This window comes from Mobula birostris, chromosome 9, assembly GCF_030028105.1.
Source record: "Mobula birostris isolate sMobBir1 chromosome 9, sMobBir1.hap1, whole genome shotgun sequence".
In the NCBI taxonomy this organism is placed as follows: Eukaryota; Metazoa; Chordata; class Chondrichthyes; order Myliobatiformes; family Myliobatidae; genus Mobula; species Mobula birostris.
In genome coordinates this window covers 60,219,107-60,244,133 of record NC_092378.1, presented here as the reverse complement: position 1 = coordinate 60,244,133, position 25,027 = coordinate 60,219,107, and the positions used below count along the sequence as shown (strand labels likewise).

The 25,027-nt window shown below is 42.9% G+C and overlaps 1 protein-coding gene across 2 annotated transcripts in view; it reads right to left on the bottom strand.

Moving 5' to 3' along the window:
* Positions 1-2,831: 2,831 nt before the first annotated feature.
* tmtc3 (transmembrane O-mannosyltransferase targeting cadherins 3) overlaps positions 2,832-25,027 on the bottom strand; it is a 123,177-nt gene continuing 100,981 nt past the window's right edge. For both annotated transcript variants that reach the window (XM_072268149.1, XM_072268150.1), the window contains exons 10-14: positions 24,027-24,138; positions 22,825-22,928; positions 14,607-14,776; positions 9,895-10,121; positions 2,832-5,304 (exon numbers count right to left, since the gene is read on the bottom strand). In XM_072268149.1, the coding sequence (XP_072124250.1) occupies positions 4,481-5,304; positions 9,895-10,121; positions 14,607-14,776; positions 22,825-22,928; positions 24,027-24,138 (1,437 nt within the window). In that variant the 3' untranslated portion in view covers positions 2,832-4,480. The remainder of the gene's footprint in view (positions 5,305-9,894; positions 10,122-14,606; positions 14,777-22,824; positions 22,929-24,026; positions 24,139-25,027) is intronic.

The following is a 25,027-nucleotide window of genomic DNA, read 5'->3' as shown; positions in this document are numbered from 1 at the left end:
TGTCCCACAGCACCCCACCCTTGCCATTCCCAACATCCTTTGCTCCTGCCAGAATTACACGCTCCATGTTGACTAATACAATACTGTAAAAGTTTCAAGCACCCTAGCTATATATATGCCTAAGACTTCCACACAGTACTGTATGGACACAGAGGATTAACAGGTCTTTATTGGTATTGTGAGAAATTTGGAGCACCCTTCATCTGCAGACTCCCCTCAGAGTCTCGAGTGAGCCCACCATGGGCTGGCCACTCCAGACAAATGCTCTAAGTATCATTGGAAGGTCCAAGACACTCCACTGCAACATGCGCTAAAGAAAGGGACATTACTGAAGACCGGTTCTTCCAAATTCAGGTGACTGAAACCCTATTCCAGGTGTAGGGAAAACAGACTCAGGATAAGTGGGAAGGAGTTTTAAATAAAGTGGTTTCTTTGCACAAATGATTGAGAACTATTTGAAATGCCTACCCCAGAAAGCAGTTGTTCAGCATATTTAATTAGAAGGACTGAAATGTTACACTGGAGAATAATATCATTGCCAAAGAATGGTAGATTTCTCAGAATCTAATTGCAACTTGCTATGGTCAAAGAATTGAGCTATGATTGAATGGCAGTGAAGACTTGATGGGCTGAATGGCCTAACCCTACTCCTATTTCTTACGGATGTCTGCTAAGTGGAACCAATTTGTTAATCAGGGATGGCCTGTAGCCAGTTTGCACATAGCAATGTGATAATGACCAGATAATTTATTAATTAAATCATTACTGTCTTGTCCTTTTTACTTTGTGTTCCACCCAATGCTGATATTCACTGTGATCTACACTGAGTGTATGTTCATGGTCTTCTGCTGCTGTAGCCATTGACGTCAAGATTCGACATGGGCATTCAGAGATGTTCTCCTGTGCTCACCACAGTCTGATCTCTCTAGTTAACAAGGCGTTTTTGCCCACCCATAGAATTGCCACTCACTGGGTGTTTTTTTAAAACTTTTTCTCACAGTTCTTTACAAACTCTAGACAGTTGTGTTGTGCAGATCCCAGGACATCAGCAGTTTCTGAGATACTCAAACCACCCGCATGGCACCAACAATCATTCTACAATCAAAGGCACTTAGATCACATTTCTTCCTGGTTCTACTGTTCGGTTTCAACACCTGAACCTCTGGACCATGTCTGCATGCTTTCATACACTGAGTTGCTGCCATGTGAGTGGCTGACCTGATATTTGCATTAACCAGTAGGTGTACAGGTTTACCTAATAAAGTGGCCACTGAGTGTATTTATTCCTAATCCCCACCCAAAGATAATGGAGGTTAAAAAAAAGGCATCTGTTAGTCTTGCGAGACCATGGATCTGCGCCTGGAAAGTCTTCACTCTCCAGGATGCAGGCCTGGGCAAGGTTGTATGGAAGACCAGCAGTTGCCCATGCTGCAAGTCTCCTCTCTCCACGACACCAATGTTGTCCAAGGGAAGGGCATTAGGACCCATACAGCTTGGCACCAGTGTCGTCGCAGAGCAATGTGCGATTAAGTGCCTTGCTCAAGGACACAACGCGTTCCCTCGGCTGGGGCTCGAACTCACCCTTCAGGACGCTAGTCCAATGCCTTAACCACTTGGCCATGTGCCCACACAAATAGCTCAACCAATAAATCAAAGGACTCCATTATTTGCCTTGTTGACAGATGCTATACATTGCTTGGGCGGATTCTCATATTATATTTACTTTGGACTGACGTTAGTGAAACCACAATTGGCTCACCACTGTTCATCACCTTTAAATGCTGGCATTGCTCACATTGTAAGGGTTTTCAAAAAGAAAACATTAATAAACTCGGAGGGGGACAAGAGCTTACTGGAGAAAATAAATACAAGGAAATATCTTAAATAAGTGAGTAAGTAGATGACACATTAGGGGTGTAACAGGGTGAGGGAGAACTGCTGCCTCATCATTATTACCGGAACAATACTTGTTACCCAACAGCTCTGACAGCATTTTCACAGGATGGACTGCAAAGATTCAAGAAGGCGACACACACAAAGTGCTGGAGCAACTCAGCAAGACAAGCAGCATTTATGGAGAGAAGTAAACAGTCGATGTTTTGGGCCGAGACCCTTTATCAGAACTGGAAAGGAAGGGGAAAGAAGCCAGGATAACACAAGTGGAGGGAGAGGAGTACAACCAGGCAGATGATAGGCGAGACCAGGTGAGGTGGGGGAAGGACGGATGAGTACGGTCACAGAGTCATAGAGCACGGCAGCACAGAAACAAGCCCTGGCTTATCTAGTCCATGCCCAACTATTATTCTGCCTAGTCACATTGATCTGTGCCTGGACCATAGCCCTCCATACCCCTCCCATTCATGTTCAAACATCTCTTAAATGTTGAAATTGAACCTGCATTTTCCACTTCCACTGGCAGCTCATTCCACCCTCTGAGTGAAGCTCCCCCTCATGTACCCTTTAAACATTTCAACCTTTCATCCTTAACCCAAGACTTCTAATTCTAGTTTCGCCCAACCTCAATGGAAAAAGCCTGCTTGCCTTTACCCCTCTTAAGTTGGAAAGTGATAGGTGAAAGAGGCAAGAGACTGAAGGAGGGATCTAACAGAAGACCATGAATGATGGAAGAAAAGGAAGGGAAAGACAGGGAGTGAGTTGTGGACTTTGGTCATGAAGTTTACTCATGGCCATCTTCGGGGAACTCCAGGGACTGAGCAGAAAGGTGCAGGGGAGGTGAAAAATTTCACAGAACATCAGAGCTTGGTCCATTCCTGCTCACCACCTTATGTCGTTCCCTTTAAGAAAAATTGCCACAAGGTCACAATTCTCCAAAATTCAAAATTTTATTTGCATTCAAGAAAGACAACCGAAAGTCATTGATTTAAGTGAGAGGTTATAACACTTGTTAGTCTTAAATAAACACACAATTATTAAGAATATCAAGCCTTGGTTAAAAGGGCAGGATTCTATTTGGTGATTTGAACTGCTAAGAACCTGCTCAATCCCCCACGGATCCAATGACAGATGTGAATAACACAGAACATGACTGCAGTGGTACCTCCTCAGCACAATTTTGATATTACCTCATTTAGACACAATTCCTGTAACCACAGGGTTGAAATTGCCTCAGTAATGTGCTGACATTAATTAGTGATTAAAACACATCAAATCTAACTCAAGCAAAAGTTCCACACAATACTAAATTCAAGGATAAAGCAATATCGAATATATGTTTTAATGTATATGTATCAGTGCATGAATTGACTTAAAATAAATGATTTAGTGTTTAATGCATAGGTGTAACAAAGGAAATTATAGCAAAGACATTGCTTTGCAAACTGCTGTTGCCTTGTAATATCCATATCAGGAGTGGTTTAACTTTAACACGTCATTGCCACATTAACAGATTTTTCCACAGAAAGGCCAAGTTAATCAGTCCTGTGCACTGTCCACTACATGATGGCAGTAAACATAACTCAACTACTGTGGGGAAGGTGTGCTGAAGGCTGTACAAATAGATTATGGGCAAGAGTGAGAGTCCTCTGGACCCTCTCTCTTATTGAAGTTTCCCAGATTTTTTTTTATAAAGGCTAAATATCAAATTTGTTATTTATACTTCATACAAATGGAGCTCCTCAAACTATAGTATATTTTGGTGAGAAGCAACTCTGAACAGTAATCAACCTTGCCATAATTAGTTAACATTGCCGATCAACCAACACTCCCTGTCTGCCCGTGAGAGATTCCAATCCAGGTTTTAGAAGCCTCAAGGCTCCTCATGTCTCATTTCCCAGGCTCACCCATCCATGAAGGAACCTGGTTATTGAGAAGTGTTCAGTCTGGTGACATTACAGGTGTGAAAGTTTTTCAGCTGAGTTCCAGGCTGCCAGGAAATCTACGCACAAGCACGTTCAAGATGGTTTCCAAACGATGACCAGAAAGGAGGGGGCGAGGGGTTGGGGTGGTCACCTCAGCCTAGATTCACCTAAGACAGTTGCAAGAGCTTCAACACTTCTCTAAGCAAAATCCACTAACCTCACATACCCAGAATTCAATTATCCTAAACTGGGAATCACTCACACAATGAATCAACTGGGGTGGGTGGGACAAACCACCTGGGAACCTTTTGGTCTACTGGATTTATCCAAGAACACTCAGAGAGTTCTTGGCATTTCTGACAGCACTAAAACACACCAGGTTTATTTAGAAGTTACTCTGCAAGTTCTTGACCCATTTTTCTACACAAAGGACTGTTGCTTCTAGACACGAAGATGACTGGAGGTAGGAGTCTTTAATTATCATTAAATTAGTGTTTCAATTCGCATTCAGAAATACGATTGGCTTTGTTGGTATTATGATTTCTATTCAAGTTACTTTGCATAAAGTAATCTTCCCTGCATAGCGGGAAACAAACTATTGTTGCCACAATAATAGTCAATTAGAAAGGACAGTGATCATACAGAATTGGATGACTTGGTGCCTACTCAACGTTCAAAATGCGTTCAATCTCCTCCAATCGCTTTAAGGCTGCAGCTCGCTTCTTTTCGATTTCTTTTATCTCTTTATTGGACTTTTTTTTTGTCCGTTTGTTGAGTCCATTTGGGGATTGTTTAGAGTCGCTGGGAACATCTGTGTCTGTCTCTGTCGCATCCGCAGTCCCAGAAACCTTTTTTGGTTCTTTTCCCTGTCCCTTCAGGTTCTTGTTTGAGGGTTCCTGCCCCAGCTGGTCTGCTTGAGTGACTGATGTCGGGTGTTGCGGTGGGCTGCCGCTGCCTTGAGCTGCGAGCTTGCTGCGTACAATGCTCAGGTGACGATGAATGTATTCCTCATCTGGTGCCAAGGCCAAGGTCTCCGCCAGACAAGCCTCAGCCTTGAGGAGTTCCTTCTCTTCGAAGTACACCACACACAAGTTGTGCTTGCCTTGAACGCTGGTGGGGTCGATTTCCAGGATCCTCTTGAAGCACTGTTTGGCTCCCTTAATATCCTTCATTCGGTTCATCAGGATGTCCCCCTTCAGGATGAGGCCCTTAATGTGGTCGGGATGGTGATGCAACAGCTCTGTCAGCACAGGGAGCGCTTCCAGCTCCATCCCTGTCTGGGAGTACAACAAGGCTAGGTTAAACAAGGCACTGCGGAAGCCCGGCTGCACCTCAATGGATTTTTTCATCCACGCTTCAGCTTCAACGTTCTGCTTGCTGTCCATGGCAAGCATGCCCAAATTGAAGTAGCCATTCGCATCCTTTGGCTCCATTTCTATGTAGCTTAAAAACCGCTTCTTGGCCTCTGGTCTGAGACTGGCCTCTCCTGTTAGAAAACACACAGAAGGAAACATTCAAGCAAACCATTCCAAAGGTCAAAGGTTCACTTTATTATCAAAGCACACAACTCTGAAATTCTTCATTTCTCTGGGTCGCCATGAAATCAAGAAAGAAAGGAAAAGCAACATCAATCCCCAAGTTCCACCTCCCCACAAAAAAAAACAAACAAAACCAAAACAGGCACATCATGAAAAGGTTAACTTATGAGGGGCATTTCATGGCTCTGGGCCTGCGCTCGCTGGGGTAAGAAGAATGAGAAGGGATCTCACTGAAATCTATTGAATAATGAAAGGCCTAGGCACAGCAGATGTGGAGGGGATGTTTCCTATGATGGGGAAATCTAGGACCAGAGCGTACAGCCGCAGAATACAAGGATGCCTCTTTAAAACAGTGATAAGGAATTTCTTTAGCCAGAGAATGGTGAATCTGTGAAATTCATTGCCCCAGAGGCCTGTGGAGGCCAAGTCATCCAGTACATTTAAAATGAAGATCAATAGGTTCTTGACTAGTAAGGGCATGGGTTATGGGGAGAAAGCAGAAGGATAGGACTGAGAGGGCCAATGAATCAGCCATGATCAAATGGTGGAGTAGGCTCAATGGGCCAAATGCCTAAATCTGTTTCTATGTCTTCTCGTCTTATGGCATGCCCCTTTGGTGCTCACCGAATTTCAGTGATGTACCATAGAAAATGATCTGGTCGTGGTCTTGCACCTTTTTGTTGACTTCCACTGCACTTTCACTATAACTGGATCGATCTCAGCTTGCAGTGGCAACTGTTGTGCACGTGACCGCATCACGGAAACCAGCCTCCCTTCTGTGGACTCAGTCTATAAAACTGGACTGATTCCACAATGTATAGACCCACTTTCAAGGACTCTACAATCTCATGTTCTCAATATTTATTTATTTATTATCATTATTTTGTGTTTTTTTTTCTTGTTTGTACATCCACAGTTAGTTGTCTTTTGCACATTGTCATCCATCTTTGTTGTGTGTGGTTTTCCATTGATTCTATTGTGTTTCTTTGGATTTACTATGAATGCCCTCAAGAAAATGAATCTCAGGGTAGTACATGGTGACATATTTATACATTCATAATAAATTTACTTTGAATTTTCTGCTGCCCCGGTAAAGCAGCCAACATAACCAAGGAACTCTGGAACCATTTCCATAACCTGGGAATTTTCCTGTATCCTATCAGGCAGAAGATACAACAGCCCGAAAGCACATACCAATCGGCTCAAGGACAGATTCTACCCTGCTGTCATCAGACTATTAAACTGTTCCGAGTACAACAAGATGATCCCTTGCCCTCAAAATCAAAATCAGAAGGGGAAAGGATGAGCAGTTTCAAGTTCTTGGGTGTCAGCAATTCTGAGGATCTATCCTGGGCCCAACATATTGATGCAATCACAAAATGTGGCTATATTTCATGAGGGGTTCGAGGAGAATTGGTATGTCACCAAAGACACTTGCAAGTTTCTACAAATGTACCATGGAGAGCATTCTAACTGGATGCATCATCACCTGGTACGGAGGGGCCATTGCACAGGATCGGAAAAAGCTGCAGAAATGTGTAAACTCAGCCAGCTCCTTCATGGGTACTGGCCTCCCCAGCATCTCGGACCCACTCAAATGGCGATGGCTCAAAAAAGGCGACATCCATCATTAAGGACTTCTATCACCCAGGACATGCCCTATCCTTATTGCTTCCATCAAGGAGGAGGTACAGGAGCCTGAAGATGCACACGCAACATTTCAGCTTCTTCCCCTCCGCCATCAGAATCCCGAATGGACAATGAACCCGTGAACACTAACTCAGTACTTTTTCTCCTTAATTTTTTGCATTACTTATTTAATATATTGTTTTGTTTATACTTCTTATTGTAATTTACAGTACTTTTATTATGTATTGCAATGCACTGCTGCCATAAAACAAATTTCATATAGCAGTGATATTAAACCCATTTCTGAAAAACTACCTGTTACGGCCTTGCAACTTTTTGTTTACCTGCACTGCACTTTCACTGTAACTGTAACACTTTATTCTGCGTGCACTCATTATTTTCCTTTGTACCACTTCAATGCACTGTTGTGATGAGATGATCTGTATGGATGGCATACACAAAGCTAAGAACATGTGATAATAATTAACCAATTTGTCCTGCTTTCTCTAATGAATTTCTTAGCAGTTTCACATTATGGCAGGTTAGTTCGGATCTTGTCCACAAGTGGCAACTGGGGGTTGGGGCATGATGGGATGGTAATGGTTCAGATGATCTTCCCATCCTACATTCGTAAATGAGGTACTGTATGTCAGGTATGTAGCAGACCTACAAGCAATACACAGAAAGCAAGAGGAACTCAATGGGTCAGGCAACATCCAGATTGTGACCTGCTGCATTCAGTGTTTTGGGTGTTGCTCCACATTCCAGCATCTGCAGTTTCTTGTATCTCCTCTTCCATCTGCCTTGTTACCTTCACTGCAGCTCAGTCTGGGCTTAAATGAAGACTGAAAGGTGTGAAATTCATTGCTTAGCAACCATTCCAGAGATACAGATTGTTTTATTATCATTGGGTTAAAGGTTCTGCGAGAGCTGCATGAAATCTGAGTTCGAATTTATGCCTCTCTTCCTGAGTGATACAGGTGACAGCTGTGAACCATAATAATTATTAATCCCTCGTCTTCATTTCCCCTGCAGCTGATCACAGATGCGTTCAGTGGCCACTTTATTAGGTACATGAGTGGAACCCAGTGTGGTCTTCTGCAGCTGTAACCCATTCACTCCAAGGTTCAACGTGTTGTGCATTCAGGAGTGCTCTTCTGCACACCACTCTTGTAATATGTGGTTATTTGAGTTACTATCACCTTCCTGTCAGCCTGAACCAGTCTGGCCATTCTCCTCTGACCACTTTCACTAACAAGGTGTTTACACCCACAGAACTGCTACTCACTGGATTTTTTTTGTTTTTCACACCATTCTCTGTAAACTCTAGGACTGTTGTGTATGAAAATCACAAGAAATCAGTAATTTTTAAGGTAATCAAACTGCCCCGTCTGGCACCAACAAACATTTCACGGTCAAAGTCACTTGAATCACATTTCTTCCCCATTCCGATGTTTAGACTGAACATAACTATGTCTGCGTACTTTTTGTATTGAGTTGCTACCACTTCATTGGCTGATAGATACCTGCATTAACGAGCAAGTGTACAGGTGTAGCTAATAAGTACACCATAGTGGTACACGTTTTACCTCAGTGGACAATAAAGTGACCAATGAGTGTATATGTCCATGTAATCAAAATCAAAACAAATGTATTATTAAAGTACGTTTATTTCACCATGTAGGAGAAGATGGTGACGCGACGCAGCGCGCAGCGGCCGCTCCAGTGATGAATATCTGTTACCTGTCAAGTAGGGTGCCGTGCACAATCCTGATTTGATGGAGGCAGATGTGAGAGCATGGAGGAACATCTGGTGAAACTTCTGAAATGCCTGTTTTGCTGCCGCTGTTACTGTGTGATCCAAAATCTCAGGAGGGGAAGGCCCCGAGTCCTTGGCTTTGCTTGTTGCTTGGCGGCCGGGGCGAGGTCGAAGAGCTCGGCAGAGATGGTGCTCGGTGCAGGAGGGCTGGTCGGAGGCTCGAAGTTTTCGGACGGACTCAGAGTTGGCTGTGGTCAGGTGCTTCCAGGGTGCTGCATCGGCAAGTTTGCGACGCTGGAGGTTCATGGCACGAAGAGTTTCTCCCTTCTACTGTCTGCGTGAGATGATGGGGCTATCGGGACTTTGAGACTTTTTTTTACCGTGCCTATGGTCTGCTCTTTATCAAATTACGGTATTGTTTGCACTGTTGTAACTATATGTTATAATTATGTGGTTTTTGTCAGTTTTAGTCTTGGTCTGTCCTGTGTTTCTGTGATATCATACTAGAGGAACATTGTATCATTTCTTAATGCATGAATTTCTAAATGACAGAGTGTCCTCATAATCTAACCATTTTGAGATTCATTTCCTTGCAGGCATTTACAGGAAAATAAAGAAAATACAAGTTATAAAGAAACTCTACATAAACAAAGATTGACAAAAAACAATGTGCAAAAGACAAATTGCACAAAATATAAGCAAACACATACATACATACATAAATAGATAAATAAATAATGTCGAGAACATGAGCTGTAGAGCCCTTGAAAGTGAGTCCATAGGTTGTGGAATCAGTTCAAAGTTGAGGTGAGTGAAGTTATCCACACTGGTTCAGGAGCCTGATGGTTAAAGGGTTATAACTGTAGGCTGTAAGGTAATAAAGTCAACTTTTATGTTACAATGTAGGAGATAGCTATTTGGCCCATCTACTCTATGCCAGCTCCAAGCAGAAAAATCCTATTGCTACATTCTTTTTATTTCCTGTTCTATATTAATATCACTAATTCTCTGCTTCAAACTCTCTCCCATAATCTCAATGGATCCCAAGGAAAACAGTTGAAAATACCCATCGGCTTACAACTGGGCTCTATATGGCCTAAGCTAGGACTATTCCAAATGGAATGGGTTTAAGATTTGCCGGCTTACTTACCAGATTCTTGCATCAGCAGACCAGAGTTAAACAGTGCCAGTTTATGGTTTGCACTAATTTCCAGAGCCTGGTTGAAATGTTTCAAGGCTTCAGATGGGTCTTTGAGCTCAATGTAAACGATTGCCAGGTTGTACCAGAGGTCCGCATTGGTCCTGTCCAGTTCCAGGGCCCTGATGTAGGCATCCCTGGCTTCCAGAGGTCTGTCCATCTTCAGGAGCAGCTCTCCCCTAAGAATTAAAGCTTCAAAAACTTAACAACCAGCCATGACAAGGACTGCAACTTTAGAATTGCAGAACAAAGCATTAACTTTTCCTTCTGCTTTAAATAAAAGAATATTTACTCTGTATCCTATCTACCATCACTGCAAGACATCTTAACGTGGTTTTGTAAAATAAAAAATGCAAAGGTTGAAAATACTTGACAGGTCAGGCAGCATCTGTGAGGGGAGGAACAGTTAACATATCAGGTTGATGGAATTTCTCACCACAGATGCTGATTTAGCTGGATGTTTCCAGTATTGCCTGCGTCCAGTTTATGTGACATTCTTTGAGAGTCAGCAATACATAATAAAAGTTCCATGAACAGCAACACACACAAAATGTTGGAGGAACTCAGCAGGTCAGGCAGCATCTATGGACAGGAATAAACTCTCGGCGTTTTGGGCTGAGACCCTTCATCAGGACTGGAAAGGAAGGGGGGAAGAAGCCAGAATAAGGTGGTGGTGAGGAGGGAGAGGAGTGCAAGCTACAAGTGATTAGTGAAGCTAGGGAGAGGGTGTGGGAGGAGGGGCACGGAATGAAGTGCAAAATTGAGAGGTGATAGGTGTAAAAGGTAAAGGGCTGAAGAAGGAATCTGATCGGAACTTAGAATGGGAAGCAGGTAGGGCACCAGAGGGAGGTGATGGGCAGTTGGGGAGAAGAGAAAAGGTAAGAGGGGAGCCAGAATGGAAATACAGGAAATGGGCAATTAACAGCAATGTGAATCAGCAAATTTAGAGGACATTTTGTTATTTGGTAATCACAAAATGTCTTCACTGAACTGAGACATTTTCAGTAATCTGCAAATCTAGTTTTTGTATCTCATTCTAAGATGTAAGAATATGGATGCTGTGAAATGCAGGGAAGGAGGCAAGCTCGACAGATCAGATTATGCTCTCTGAGAAAAGGATCAGGGAAAAATGGGAAAAGCACAAGTAGATTAGGTCATCACTTTGTGAACTGCTTCAGTCCAGGCTTCTTCCCACCTGCCACTTTAATCCCTCATCCCATAACATTAGGGACATTAAAGAAACTCTAAGATAGGCACATGGGTGATAGAAAAATGGAGGGCTGTGTGGGAGGGAAGGGTTATATTAATCTTAGAGTAGGTTATAAGGGCGACACAACATCATGGGCCAAAGGGCCTTTATTGTGCTGTATGGTCAACGTACATTTTATGCTCACTCCCACCTGTTGGTCTATGATCTCCTGTACTGTTACAATGAGACCAACACAGGCTCAAAAAACAGCACTTCACCATTCAGCTCGGCACACTGCAGACTTCCTTACTCTCTACAACTTTGGATAACTCGGATTTCATTGCCCTGATGCAGGACCTCAGCCTGAATCTTCAACATTCCTTCCCCTCATTCATAGATGCTGCTCAAAGCACTGAGTTCTCCAGCAGAGTGTCTGATGCTCCATATTCCAGCATCTGCAAGCTCTATCGTCTCAACTTCGTTCATCTATCTGTATCAGTCATCCACCTTTCTTCTTCAACCCTTTACCTCTTTGACCTATCACCTCCCAGATTGTGACTTCAACCCCTTTCTCCCACCAACTCACCTTTCCCCTCACCCTGGTCTCACCTGCCAGTTGTAGGCCAACCCGCCTTTCTATTCTAGCTTCCTTTCCATCCCGATGAAGGGTCTCAGCCCGAAACAGCGACTGTTTTCTCCTCCCCGCACACCTATTGACATCGAGCGTGGAGCAGGCCCTTCTGGCCCTTGCAGCCACACCGCCCAGGAATCCCCTAATTTAATCCTAGCCTAATCAAAGGACTATTTGCAATGACCAATTAACCTAGAACCCAGTGCGTCTTTAGAATATGGGAGGAAACCCACGCAGGGAGAATGTACAAACTCCTTACAGGCAGCAACAGGAGTTGAACCCAAGTCGCTGGTACTGTAAAGCATTTTCCTAACCACTATGCTATTGGGCTGTCCCAGATGCTGCCTGACTTGCTGAGTTCCTCCAGACTTTTGCGTTTATTGATCCATTTTTAAGTTGTTTTTCATTTTAAAAAACTGTTTTCTCCTCTACACACCACTACTCTCTCTCTCTGGCCTGTAATTGTCCTCTTGCCCTTCTCTCTGGCCTGTAATTATCCCCCTACTCTCTCTCTCTGGCTGTAACTGTCCTCCTGCTTCTCTCCGTGGGCTGTAATTACCTCCTGCTCTTCATTTTGCAACTTCTATATTCTTTTGTCACTGTCCTTCTGTCTACATTCTCATCCTTTAACGGTTTCCATTCACTCATTAGCTGAATAACCTTGTTTACAATTTATCCCTTTGGTCACCTTTTCCAGTGAGTCTGGAGTGCAGAGGCCTAATGTCTGCAAATTCAAGGCCAGAGACTGGAGGTTGGAGATGGCCTGTCTTGGGCTGTGTATGTGAGTGGATGGGTGGGTTGGGGTAAAGGGGCTTGTTTTAATATTCATTTTGTTTTATTGCTCTTGTTGCTACTTCTGTTGTTCTGCTGAATATTTGGGCATGTTATATTGGCGCCAAACTATGTGGCGATACTTGTGGGCTGCCAATAGCACATCTTGGGTTGTGTTTGTTATTTTTTGATGTACTCATGATAAATAAATAAACCCAAATCCTGTCAGAGACATTCCTCATCTACTCTCGCAGCAGCTTTACAAGATTTGGTCTTTTTAAAAATTCTGACAGTGGGTCTCCAACCCCAAATACTGATTCAATTTCCCACAGATGCTGCCTGACCTGCTGAGTATTTCCAACATTTTTAGATTTCCCACACAGTAATGTGGAGCAGAGAGCGAATCTGTAAATTTGGCGGGAGCAAAGGATGTTGGGAATGGTGAGGGTGGAGCACCATAGGAGAGGTATGGGACAGGCGACAAGGAAGGAGTGCTGGGGGGCGGGGCATGGGTACAGACACATCCAGCCCTGAGAAACTAGGTAAGGTCATTTGATTCCAAACAAATGGTTTACTAATCGTTACAGAATGTCTCTCTGGTGCTTCTTGCTCCCTCCCCTCTCCCTTCCCCTTTTCCCAACCATGATTCCCCTCTCCCTTCCCCTTTTCCCAACCATGATTCCCCTCTCCCTGACCCTTCCAACTCTCAGTCCACAACAGAGATCTATATCAGAATCAGGTTTACCATCACTCACATATGCCACAAAATTTATATTTTTGTAGCAGCAATACAGTGCAATACATAACATTACTACAGTACTGTGCAAAAGTCTTAGGCTCCCTAGTTATACATATGTGCCTAAGACCTTTGCACAATACTGAATTCCACAGCCCCACCCTCACTCCCCACCACTTCCATGACCGTAAAATATGTTTACTCAGTTCTGGAGAGAAGTTAGTGATCTAAACCTCACCTCTTGTAAAATTCAAACAAAAGGACTGGTAATTCAGGTTTCATTCATCACTAGTTGTTTAGATCTTCTCCTGACACACCTTAACCTCTGTCTTCCCTTCAGCTGTATCACTGCCAATACTGCCAATTGTATCACTGAGTCTCTTCTGGTCCCCACCTCACCAGACATAGCATTTCATTTCCTTTGTTTCTACTCAACTGAAACAGCCCCAATACCTGGCATATCCACTCCTCAGTTAAAGTAGCTCTCCAACCCACACAGCAATTGATCAAAACTGATGTTTTATCATGAGAAATGTGGTAAATTGTCATCAACAAGATAAATACATGGATAATCTGCAGAAAATACAAAAAATATATTTTTGAATTACGAAGAACTTCTTATTGATAAGTAGCTTTAGATTCCCATGGAAGTTTTAAACAGCTATTAGATTAAAAACACAACAGCTTCTGCAGATGCTAGAAATCTTGAGCAACACTCACAGGTCAGGCATAATCTAAGGAGGGGAATAAACAACCAACGTGTCGGGTCAAAATCCTTCATCAGGACTGGAAAGGAAGGGGAACGGAAGCCAGAATAAGGAGGTGGGAGGGAGGGGAAGGAGTACGAGCTGACACGTGATAGGTGAAACCAGGTGAGGGGAAAGTGGGTGGATGGGGAAGGGGGTTAAAATAAGAAGCTGGGAGGTGATAAGTGTAAGAGGTAAAGAGCTGAAGAAGGAATCAGATAGAAGAGGAAGTGGACCATGGGAGAAAGGGAAGGAGGAGGGGAACCTTCCTTCCTGTGTTATACTAAATTAAAACAGTCCTGTGTCAGCTAATGGAAGCAATTTGGGTACAAGACCTCCACGGAAGTCGTGGATTAAACAGCACTGATGGAGGATCTAAGGGGAGAGGAGGTGGAATATTTACACAAAGGGTTGCTGAGGACTGGAATTTTCTTCCTGAATCAGATTCCACAAATAGCTTCAAAAGAGGAGTTGGGTCGGACAAGCAATGTTCAAAAGCAAAGGTGTGGGCACTAGGCACAAGTGTCTCTTCAAATGCTCACACAGGCACAATTGCTTTGCACTGTTGTACATACTTCTATGATTCAATACCTGTTGATGTAGGCCTGCTTAAAGTCTGGTCTCATGCTGATTGCCTGGCGATATAACTGATCAGCCTCTTCCAACCGAGATTCATTTCCTCGAATCAGATTTGCAAGGTTAATGTAAACGTTTAGATGATTGGGTGCGATGCGTGCTGCATACTTCTTCCCTGGTATAATCTTTCACGGAAGAGAATAAGCAAACAGATTCACAAATATGAATGCCAATTTAGAGTAAGCTCTATAAACAGCAGTACTGAACAAGCATCAGGAAAAACATGTGTTTTACTGGAATAAGTACAAGCTGTTAAACAGCATGCGATTTACTGAGATTCTGAAAGATGTCAAATGACATGATTTCCAAGTTTCATTACCACGGTAGCACAGTGCGTAACAGTGGCAGTTGTAAGATCAGAGTGCGATTCCTGCCAATGTCTGTAAGGAGTTTGTATAATCGCCCCGTGACCACATGGGTTTCCTCCAGATGCTCCTGTTTCCGCCCACATTCCAAAAAGAGGCATACAGTTAGGGCTGGTGAGTTGTGGGGGTGCTATGTTGGCACCCGAAGCCTGGTCAGCACAATCCTTGCTGATTTGATTTGAAGCAAACGACACATTTTCTGTATGCTTAGATGTTCATGTTACAAATCAAGCTAATTTTGATCTTCAGCATTCATAGAAAAACATCCATTTGGTCTTTGTACTGTGTCCGATTTCCTCAATGCCATATGCACATACTGGTTTCCTATCCCTCTCTACACAGATGTGTTCTCTCTCTCTCTGTATCTCTCTCTCACACACACATACACACAACACTGCATTTCACAAACTAACATCGGACTTCTTTACAAAGTAAGTTTGTGAAACTTCTTCCTAAAGCCTAAATATTTTTATAGGGTTCACAATAGTAAGGAAGTGACTTAGACAAATATCATTCTATTATTTAGGAAGGGTGGGATGGGGAAACTCAGCAATAACAAACTTGTTAACTAAAAATCTGTCATTACGGATAGCTACTGAAAAATTCAATAAGTTTGCTAATCAGAAAAAAGCAGCATGTTTTTATTCATAGTATCACACACAGAACGCTGGAGGAACTCAACAGGTCAGGCAGCATCTATGGAAAAGAATAAACAGCTGATGTTTTGGGCCAAGACCCTTCTTCAGGACTGAGAAGGAAGGGGGTAGGAGGAGAGGAAAGAGGCCAACTTTAAGGTGATAGGTGAAGCCAGGTGGGTGGGAAACATCAAGGGTTGGAGAACAAGGAATCTAACAGGAGGAGAGAGTGGGAAGGAAGAGGAAACCCAGGGGGTGTAATAGATAGGTGAAAAGAAGTGAAAAGTCAGAGTGGGGAATAGAGGAAGGGGGAGGAAGATTTGTTCACCGGAAGGAGAAATCAATATTTATGCCATCAGGTTGGAGGGTACCCAGACAGAATACAGGGTGTTGCTCCTCCACCCTGAGGGAGGCTTCATCTTGGCACAAGAGGAGGTCTTGGATCGACATGTCGGAATGGGAATTAAAATGTTTGGCCACTGAGAAATCCTGATTTTGGCAGATGGTGCAGAGGTGCTCAATGGAGTGGTCCCCCAATTTATGATTGGTCTCAGCGAACACAATAGACAACCCCAGCAGATTCGCAGGTGAAGTGTTGCCTCACCTGAAAGGACTGTTCGTCTTTATTCATGTAATCTTTCCTTAACCTCATGTAATATTTTCTGGAGATCACTAGGTTGACAAGTTTATCATCAATGTACAGTTCTAGAAGGCCTCTAATAAGGAGGCATGAGTGATATTTAAAAACTGGAGTAGAGCTGGGATGGAAACAGAAATAGAAGAACATGAAGTGCAGAATGATTCTACTGTAACGATGGCTTTTATTTCAAGGGACTACTGCATTCTGATGTGGTCATATCTGCAGGAAGAAATACTGGCAAATAAGATGCAGCAACGTTCCATTAGGATGACACAGAGGCTTCGACAGTTAAGCTATGAAGACAGATTATCTAAATCATCTTCAATTCCAACACGAATATACAATTGAGGAATTTAATTGTGGTTTTAGAATTCCTGTAATTGCGTTCAGTTCTCATTATAGGAAAGATGTGGAAGTTTTAGAGAGGCTGCAGAGGAGATTTACCAGGAGGCTGCCAGGATTAGAGAGCATCTCTTACGAGGATAGGGTGAGCAAAATAGGATTTTTCACTTTGGAGTGAAGGAGAATGAGAGGCAACTTGGTTGGGCCGTTTCAGATGATAAGAGGCATAGGTGAAGTGCAGAGACAGAAACTTTTACCAAGGACGGAAATGGCTAATACGAGAGGGCATACTTTTAAGGTGACTGGAGGAAAGTATAGGGGGAATGTCAGAGGTAAGTTGTTTTTTTTTTACACACAGCAAGTGGCAGATGCGTGGAACTCAATGCCAAAGGTGGTGGCAGCAGATATATTAGCAGCATTTAAGAAATTCATAGATAGACACTTGGGTGATAGATTAATGGAGAACTATGTAAGAGAAAAGGATTAGATTGATCTCAGTGAAGGTTAAAAGGTCAGCATAACATCACGGGTCTGTACTGTGCTGTACTATTACTGTTTATTTAGGGAAAACAAAAATACTCAGTGCTAAAGTTAAAGTCACACCATTCAGCAAGTGAATCAGGAAGAAACCTGGAATTCCTTAGCCAAAAAGCCAAGGGTGCCGGACAGATGGAACTTCTATCACTTGCACTGATGGCTTTTGTTAAGTAAGCCGAGCAAATGGGAGGGCTAGAATGCAGAGTTCAGGTCAGCTCAAATTAGGTTTCAGGGCTCTATGACCTTGTGTTCCATAAGTTTAACAAAGATAATTTAAAATGGGCTTCCTGATGTCTTTTTTAAAGATAAAGATGAGCTTTACTTGTCACATGCACAGCGAAACACCAAAACACAGAGTGAAACATGTTAACACGAGGAAATCTGCAGATGCTGGAAATTCAAGCAACACACATAAAAGTTGCTGGTGAACGCAGCAGGCCAGGTAGCATCTCTAAGAAGAGGTACAGTCGACGTTTCGGGCCGAGACCCTTCGTCAGGACTAACTGAAAGAAGAGCTAGTAAGAGATTTGAAAGTGGGAGGGGGAGGGGGAGATCCAAAATGATAGGAGAAGACAGGAGGGGGAGGGATGGAGCCACGGCCTCCTCTACTGTAAAGATGAAGCCACACTCAGGTTGGAGGAAGAACAACTTATATTCTGTCTGGGTAGCCTCCAACCTGATGGCATGAACACTGACTTCTCTAACTTCCGCTAATGCCCACCTCCCCCTCGTACTCCATCTGTTATTTATTTATATACACACATTCTTTTTCCCTCACCTTTTTCTCACTCTGTCCCTCTCACTATACCCCTTGCTCAACCTCTGGGTTTTCCCCCCTCCCCCTTTTCCTTCTCGCTGGGCCTCCTGTCCCATGATCCTCTCGTATCCCTTTTGCCAATCACCTGTCCAGCTCTTGGCTCCATCCCTCCCCCTCCTGTCTTCTCCTATCATTTCGGATCTCCCCCTCCCCCTCCCACTTTCAAATCTCTTACTCACTCTTCCTTCAGTTAGTCCTGACGAAGGGTCTCGGCCCGAAACGTCGACTGCACCTCTTCCTAGAGATGCTGCCTGGCCTGCTGCGTTCACCAGCAACTTTGATGTGTGTCGAATGAAACACGTTGTTTGCTTCAAATCAAATCAGTGAGGATTGTGCTGGGGGCATGCCGTGAGAGTCACCACACTCCTGCCCCCAATATGTCATTAAAAAAAATTATTTATTGAGATGCAGCACAGAAGAGGATCTTTTGGGCCTTTGAGCCATGCCACCCAGCAACACCTGATTTAACCCTAGCCTAATCATGGACAAGTTAAATTGACCAATTAACCTACCAACTGGTATGTCATTGGACTTTGAGAAGAAACCTGAGCACCCAAAGGAAACCTACTCATTCACCCCCGATCTGTATTCACTGGTACTGTAAAACAATTGCACTAATCACCACATTACCGCACCACCCTGATAATCTTCAAAGTGCTATTATCATCCACTGCACAGTCCATTGTAAAGAAATGAAAAATCTTCATACTTCTGAAATGTCATAATGACAATATCAAATATTTAACTAACTGATATCAATATTATTATTAATCAATTAAGTATTTATATGGTGGAGGTATGGTGGGGTGGGTTAGTGGGAGGAGATGTTAATTAGTCTTACCGCTTGATGCACATTTATTCTATAGCCGTACTTTAACCTCTAACTTAATATTTTATATAATTCTTTATAATTCTTGAATGTTGTTTTCTGTTGCATGTCACGCTTTGAACAACACACCATAGCAAATTCCTAATGTATGTAAATGTAGCAATCCAATGACAAACAAAAGGCAGCATCTATGGAAAAATGTACAGTAAACGTTGTGTCCAATTTCCCCCGGGATCAATAAAGTATGACTATGACTATGCTGAAGGGTCTCGGCCCGAAACATCGACTGTATTCTTTTCCATACATGCTGCCTGGCCTACTGAGTTCCTCCAGCATTTTGTGTGTGTTGACATGTAAATGTAGATGGTGATTAAAGTTGATCCTTGATATAAGACAATCAACATCAGAATCAGAATCACGTTTAATATCACCAGCATACACTTGAGAACCTTTGCAGTTACCTGGTTTTCCGCATTAGTTACTCATAAAATGTGGTCTGATCTTCAGCTAAGTCACAATAATAGACAAACACAATCTGCCCAAACTAATAACACAATTGTACTTCTTCTTGTCAATAGTGAGTACACCATTTAAACAATCACTGTCAAGGTTCAATAAAGAATGTGAACCTCTGGGGTAATACTTTCTACAAAAGCTATATAGAATCGAGTATTCCAGTCTATGAGATGAGATCAGAGGGGTGGGTTGTAGAGGTGCCCTATCCTATAAAAAAGACACACAAACTTAGGTTACTGACAGAACCTGTGCTTCTCAAGAAAGATCTATTTATGTGCACTACACCTCGATCAAAAGAACTTTCAGAGAACCTTGGAAGAAGAATCGTAGAGATTCATGAAGCTGGGAAGAGCTACAAAAACATTTCTAAAGACCTGAGTGTTCATCAGTCCATAGTAAGAAAAACTGTCTACAAATGGAGGAAATTCAGTACTGTAGCTACTCTTCCTAGGAGTGGGTCACACCAAGAGCACAACATGCAATGCTGAAGGAGGTGAGAAAGAACCCAAGGATAACAGTAAAAGACCTGCAGAAACTCACTGAAGTCTCTGTTCATGTGTCCACCACAAGAAAAGCACTGAACAAGAATGGCGTTCATAGAAGGACACCATGGAGGAAACCACTGCTTTCTTAAAAAAAATATATTGCTGCACATCTCAAGTTTGCAAATGACCACCTGAACGTTCCACAATACTTCTGGGACAATGTTCTGTGGACAGATGAGACAAAAGTTGAACTTTCTGGCATACTGCTATGTTTGGAGGAAAAAGGGCACAGCACACCAACACCAAAACCTCATCCCAACTGTGAACCATGGTGGAAGGAGCATCATGGTTTGGGGCTGCTTTGCTGCCTCAGGACCTGGACAGCTTGCAATCTTTGAGGGAACAATGAATTGAAAATTGTATCAAGACATCTTACAGGAGAATATCATGGTAGCAGTCCGTCATCTGAAGCTTAATAGAAGTTGGACGATGCAACAAGACAATGATCAAAAACACAAGAATAAATCAACACCATTTTTAAAAAAGGAAAAAAATTTGTGTTTTGAAATGACCGGAGTCCAGACCTTAACCCAATTGAGATGCAATGGCTTGACTTGAAGAGGGCTGTACATGTATCCCAGAAATATTGATGAACTGAACAGTTTTATATGAAGGAAAATCCCTAAAATTCCTCTTAGCCTTTGTGCAAGTCTGATCAGCAACTACAGGAAATATTTGGTGGTTATTAAATACAAGGGTTCATGTAATTTTTCCAGTCTGGACTGTGAATGATTAAACAATGTGTTCAATAAAGACATGAAAAGTACAATTGGTTGAGTGTTATTAGTTTAAGCAGATTATGTTTGTCTATTATTGTGACAGATGAAGATCAGACAACATTTTATGAGTAATTAATGCAGAAAACCAGGTAATGAAAGGGTTCACAAACTTTTTCTACCAACTGTACATCATGAAATTTTGTTAACTTTGCAGCAGCAGTACAATGCAATACATAATAATAGAGATAAAACTGTGAATTGCGGTAAGTACACACACACATATATATATATATATATTAGTTAAATTTAATATGTAGTGCAAAAAATAGAAATAAAAATTTAAAAAGTAGTGAGGTAGTGTTCATGGATTCAATATCCATTCAGAAATGGGATGACAGAGGGGGAAGAAGCCATTCCTGAATCGATGAGTGTCTGCTTTCAGGCTCCTGTACCTCCTTCCTGATGGTAGCAACGAGAGGGCATGTCATGGGTGATGGGGGTCCTTAATGATGATGCTGCCTTTTTGAGGCATCTCTCCTTGAAAATGTCCTGAGTACTACAGAGGTTCGTGTCCATTATGGAGCTGGCTAAGTTTACAACTCTATGCAGCCTATTTCGATCCTGTGCAGGCGCAGCCAGTTAGAATGCTCTCTGCAGTACATCTGTAGAGATTTTGATTGTTTTTGGTGACATACCAAATCTCCTCAAACTCCTGATGAAATATAACCACTGTCATGTCTTCTTTGCAGCTGCATCAAAATATTAACACTCAGGAAGTTGAAACCACTCATTCTTTCCATTTCTATACCTCGATGAGGACTGGTGTGTGTTCCCTCGTCTTATCCTTTCTGAAGGCTGTTGCTGAGACACCACTCAACTAGCTGGTATATCTTGCTCCTGTACACCCTTCTGTCACCATCTGAAATTCTGTCCACAATGGTTGTATCGTCAGCAAATTTATAGGTGACCTTTGAGCTGTGCCTAGCCACCCAGTCATGGGTGTAGAGAGCGCAAAGCAGTGGGCTAAGCACACATCCCTGAAGTGAACGAGTGCTGATTGTCAGCGAGGTGAAGATATTACTCCCAATCTTCAGATTGTGGTCTTCTGGTTAGGAAGTCAAGGATCCAATTCAAGAGGAAGGTACAGAGGCCCAGGATCTGGAGCTTTTTGATCAGAACTGTAGGAATGATGATGTTAAACACTGAACTGTAGACAATAAACAGCATCTTGACATAGGTATTTGTATTGTCAAGATGATCCAATGAAATTATGTCCACCATAGACCTATTGCGGCGATAAGCAAATTGCAGTGGGTCCAAGCCCTTGCTGAGACGAGAGATGATTCTAGTTATAATCAACCTCTCAAAGCACTTCATCACCATAGATGTGAGTGCTACTGGATGATGGTCGTTAAGGCAGCTCACCTTGTTCTTCTTGGGCACTGGTACAATTGTTGTCCTTTTGGAGCAGGTGGGAACTTCCAACTGAATCAATGAGAGTTTGAAAATGTCTGACCATCCCACCAGTTGGTTGGCACAGGTTTTCAGAGCCTTACCAGGTACTCCATCAGGGCTTGTCACTTTGTGAGGGTTCACCTTCTTGAAAGACAGCCTGACTTCGGCATCCGAGACAGAGGTCACATGGTTACTGGGTGCTGCAGGGATCCTCATAGCTTCAGTTTTATTCTCCCTTTCAAAGTCAGCATACAAGCATTGAGCTTGTCTGGAAGTGAAGCATCGCTGCCATTCACAATGCTAGGTTTTGCTTTGTAGGAAGTAATACCTCGCAAACACTGCCAGAGTTGACGTGTATCCGATGTCGCCTCCCACGTCGCTCAGATTTGTTCCTTAGCTCTTGAAATAGCCCTCCGTAAGACATACCTGGTTTTCTTATATAGACCTGGGTCGCCCGACTTGAATGCCACAGATCTAGCCCTCAGCAGACTACGAACTTCCCGGTTTATCCACGGCTTTTGATTCGGGTATGTGCAGTAAGTTCTCGTATGCACACACTCATCCACACAAGTTTTAATAAAGTCAGTGAGTGCTGTGGTGTACTCGTTCAGACTTGAAGATGAATTCCTGAATACAGTTTGTATTGAGCAGAAATAGCTACACTCTATATTCATGAGGATAGTGAATACAAGGAGAGAACATACTTTAATCTGCCTAACTTGTATCAAGTCTTTGGTTTGGCAGGTCCCTCACTACTGAAACACTCAACATACCTGTGGCATAAGAGATTTGGCCAGCATGTAGGCATCTTCTGCTTCTTTGGTTTTGTTCAGGTTTTTATAAGTTCTTCCAACATTCATATGGGCACCAATGTCATCTTTAAGATAAAGATACAGAACAATAAACATATTAGCAAAATAAATCAGTATTTTGCAGGCTTTTACATTCATCCAAGTTAATATGCATTAATAATAGGTTGGTTGGCGTCCTTAACGTAACATGTCAAATTTTCGGTTTAAATAACCTTACCACGGCTTCCAAGTTACTGCAATTTGAGACAGATGAGCAAAACTAGTAATCTAAAGCAGTTAACTTGAAACATGAGAAAATACATGAGTGACAGCTGGTAACTATCCAGCTCCCAAAGTAAAGCAACGAATAGGAGAAAAATAGTTAAACATGCAGTGAACATACACACAGTGGCCACTTTATTAGGTACATGTGTTCATTAATGCAAATATCTAATCAGCCAATCAAGTGGCAGCATCTCAGAGCATAACAGCATGCAGACATGGTCAAGAGGTTTAGTTGTTGTTCAGGTTAGACATCAGAATGGGGAAGAACTGTAATCTAAGTGACTTTGACTGTGGAATGACTGATGGTTTGAGTATCTCAGGAACTGCTGATCTCCCGGGATTGTCATGTACAACACTCTCTAGAGTTTACAGGGAATGGTGCAACAAAAAACCCAAAAAAGACATCCAGTGAGCAGCAGTTCTGTAGGCGGAAACTCTTTGTTAATGAGAGAGGTCGGAGAAGAATTAAACTGGTTCAAGCTGACAGGAAGGCAACAGTAACTCAAATAACCATGCATTACAACAGTGGTGTACAGAAGAACATTCCTGAACACACAACACATCAAACTTTGAAGTGGGTGGGCTACTGCAGCAGAAGACCATGAGCACACACATATTTGGTTCAGTAGGCACCTAATAAAGTGGCCACTGAGTGTATCTTTAACTCATTCTGGACTAGGTTTCCAGGGTCACATTCTGCAGCACAACATAATTAGGCCCCAGTGTCCCACTCCCCCCCCCCTCCCATGGTGTGAAAGTGGATATGCCAATATACCACACATTTGATTCAACCAAAGTTGTAAGCGATCCATTTCCAATCTCTTGCCAACAATCACAAAAAATGATACCCCTGGGGAAGTTCCAAAAAGCATTTTGCAACTGAACTGAGAAGTTGTTACCTGGTTGAACTCTTGTGGCTTGCACAAAGTACTTCAACGCCTTTCCATAGTTATGCTCATTTTCCAAAGCATGTCCTACATTATTCCAAAGTTTTGCATTATTTTTATTGACCTTTGAAAAGAATTGAATTCTCTCAGTTTTTGAGCAGACCTATTGAGGCTCACTAAATCCGTAAACAATTTCTTTAAAGTAAAACAATGAAGTATTCACATTCACCCCTCCCACCCTCATGCAACCAAAGTGTACACAGTTCAAATAATCTTCAGCAATCAAAATTACAAATTATTACAGAGTAAAAGGAACTGGAATTTGTACAAATGCAAACAAGAAAAAAGTCTGCAGATGCTGGAAATCCAAACAACACACACAAAATGCTGGAGGAACTCAGCAGGCCAGGCAGCATCTATGGAAAAGAGTATAGTCGGCGTTTCAGGGCGAGACCCTTCAGCAGGATTCTAGTACTTAGGTCAGGCCTCCTGATTTCTGCACTTGAACACAGCAAAATGGAAATCAGGAGTACAGTGGAGGTCAGTTGTGGTGCTGGCCTTCGAACAGAGCGGAGGCCTGGACTCCGGATGTCCTTCATCGCCCATCCATTCCCCTGGCTTTCAAGCGTGGAGCACAAGCTTGGACACTAGATGTCCTTTGTCACCCACTCACGTCACTGGCCTTTGAGTGCAGAGTAGAGGTCAAGACTACGGATGTCCTTCGTCACCCATCCATGTCGCTAGCTTTCAAATACAGAGCAGAGATTCTGGCCTGACCTCTAACTTCTCCACTTTGCTGTCTCTAAACCCTAATCTAATCTCTAATTCCCCCACATTCCCGTCTCTAATCCTAACCTGACCACTAACTCCCTACTCTATCCCCAAAACCAACCCTACAAACTTAAAAAAGAGGGAGGGGGGGGGGGGGGGGGGAGAGGAGGAGGAGGAGGAGGAGGAGGAGGAGGAGGAGGAGGAGGAGGAGGAGGAGGAGGAGGAGGAGGAGGAGGAGGAGG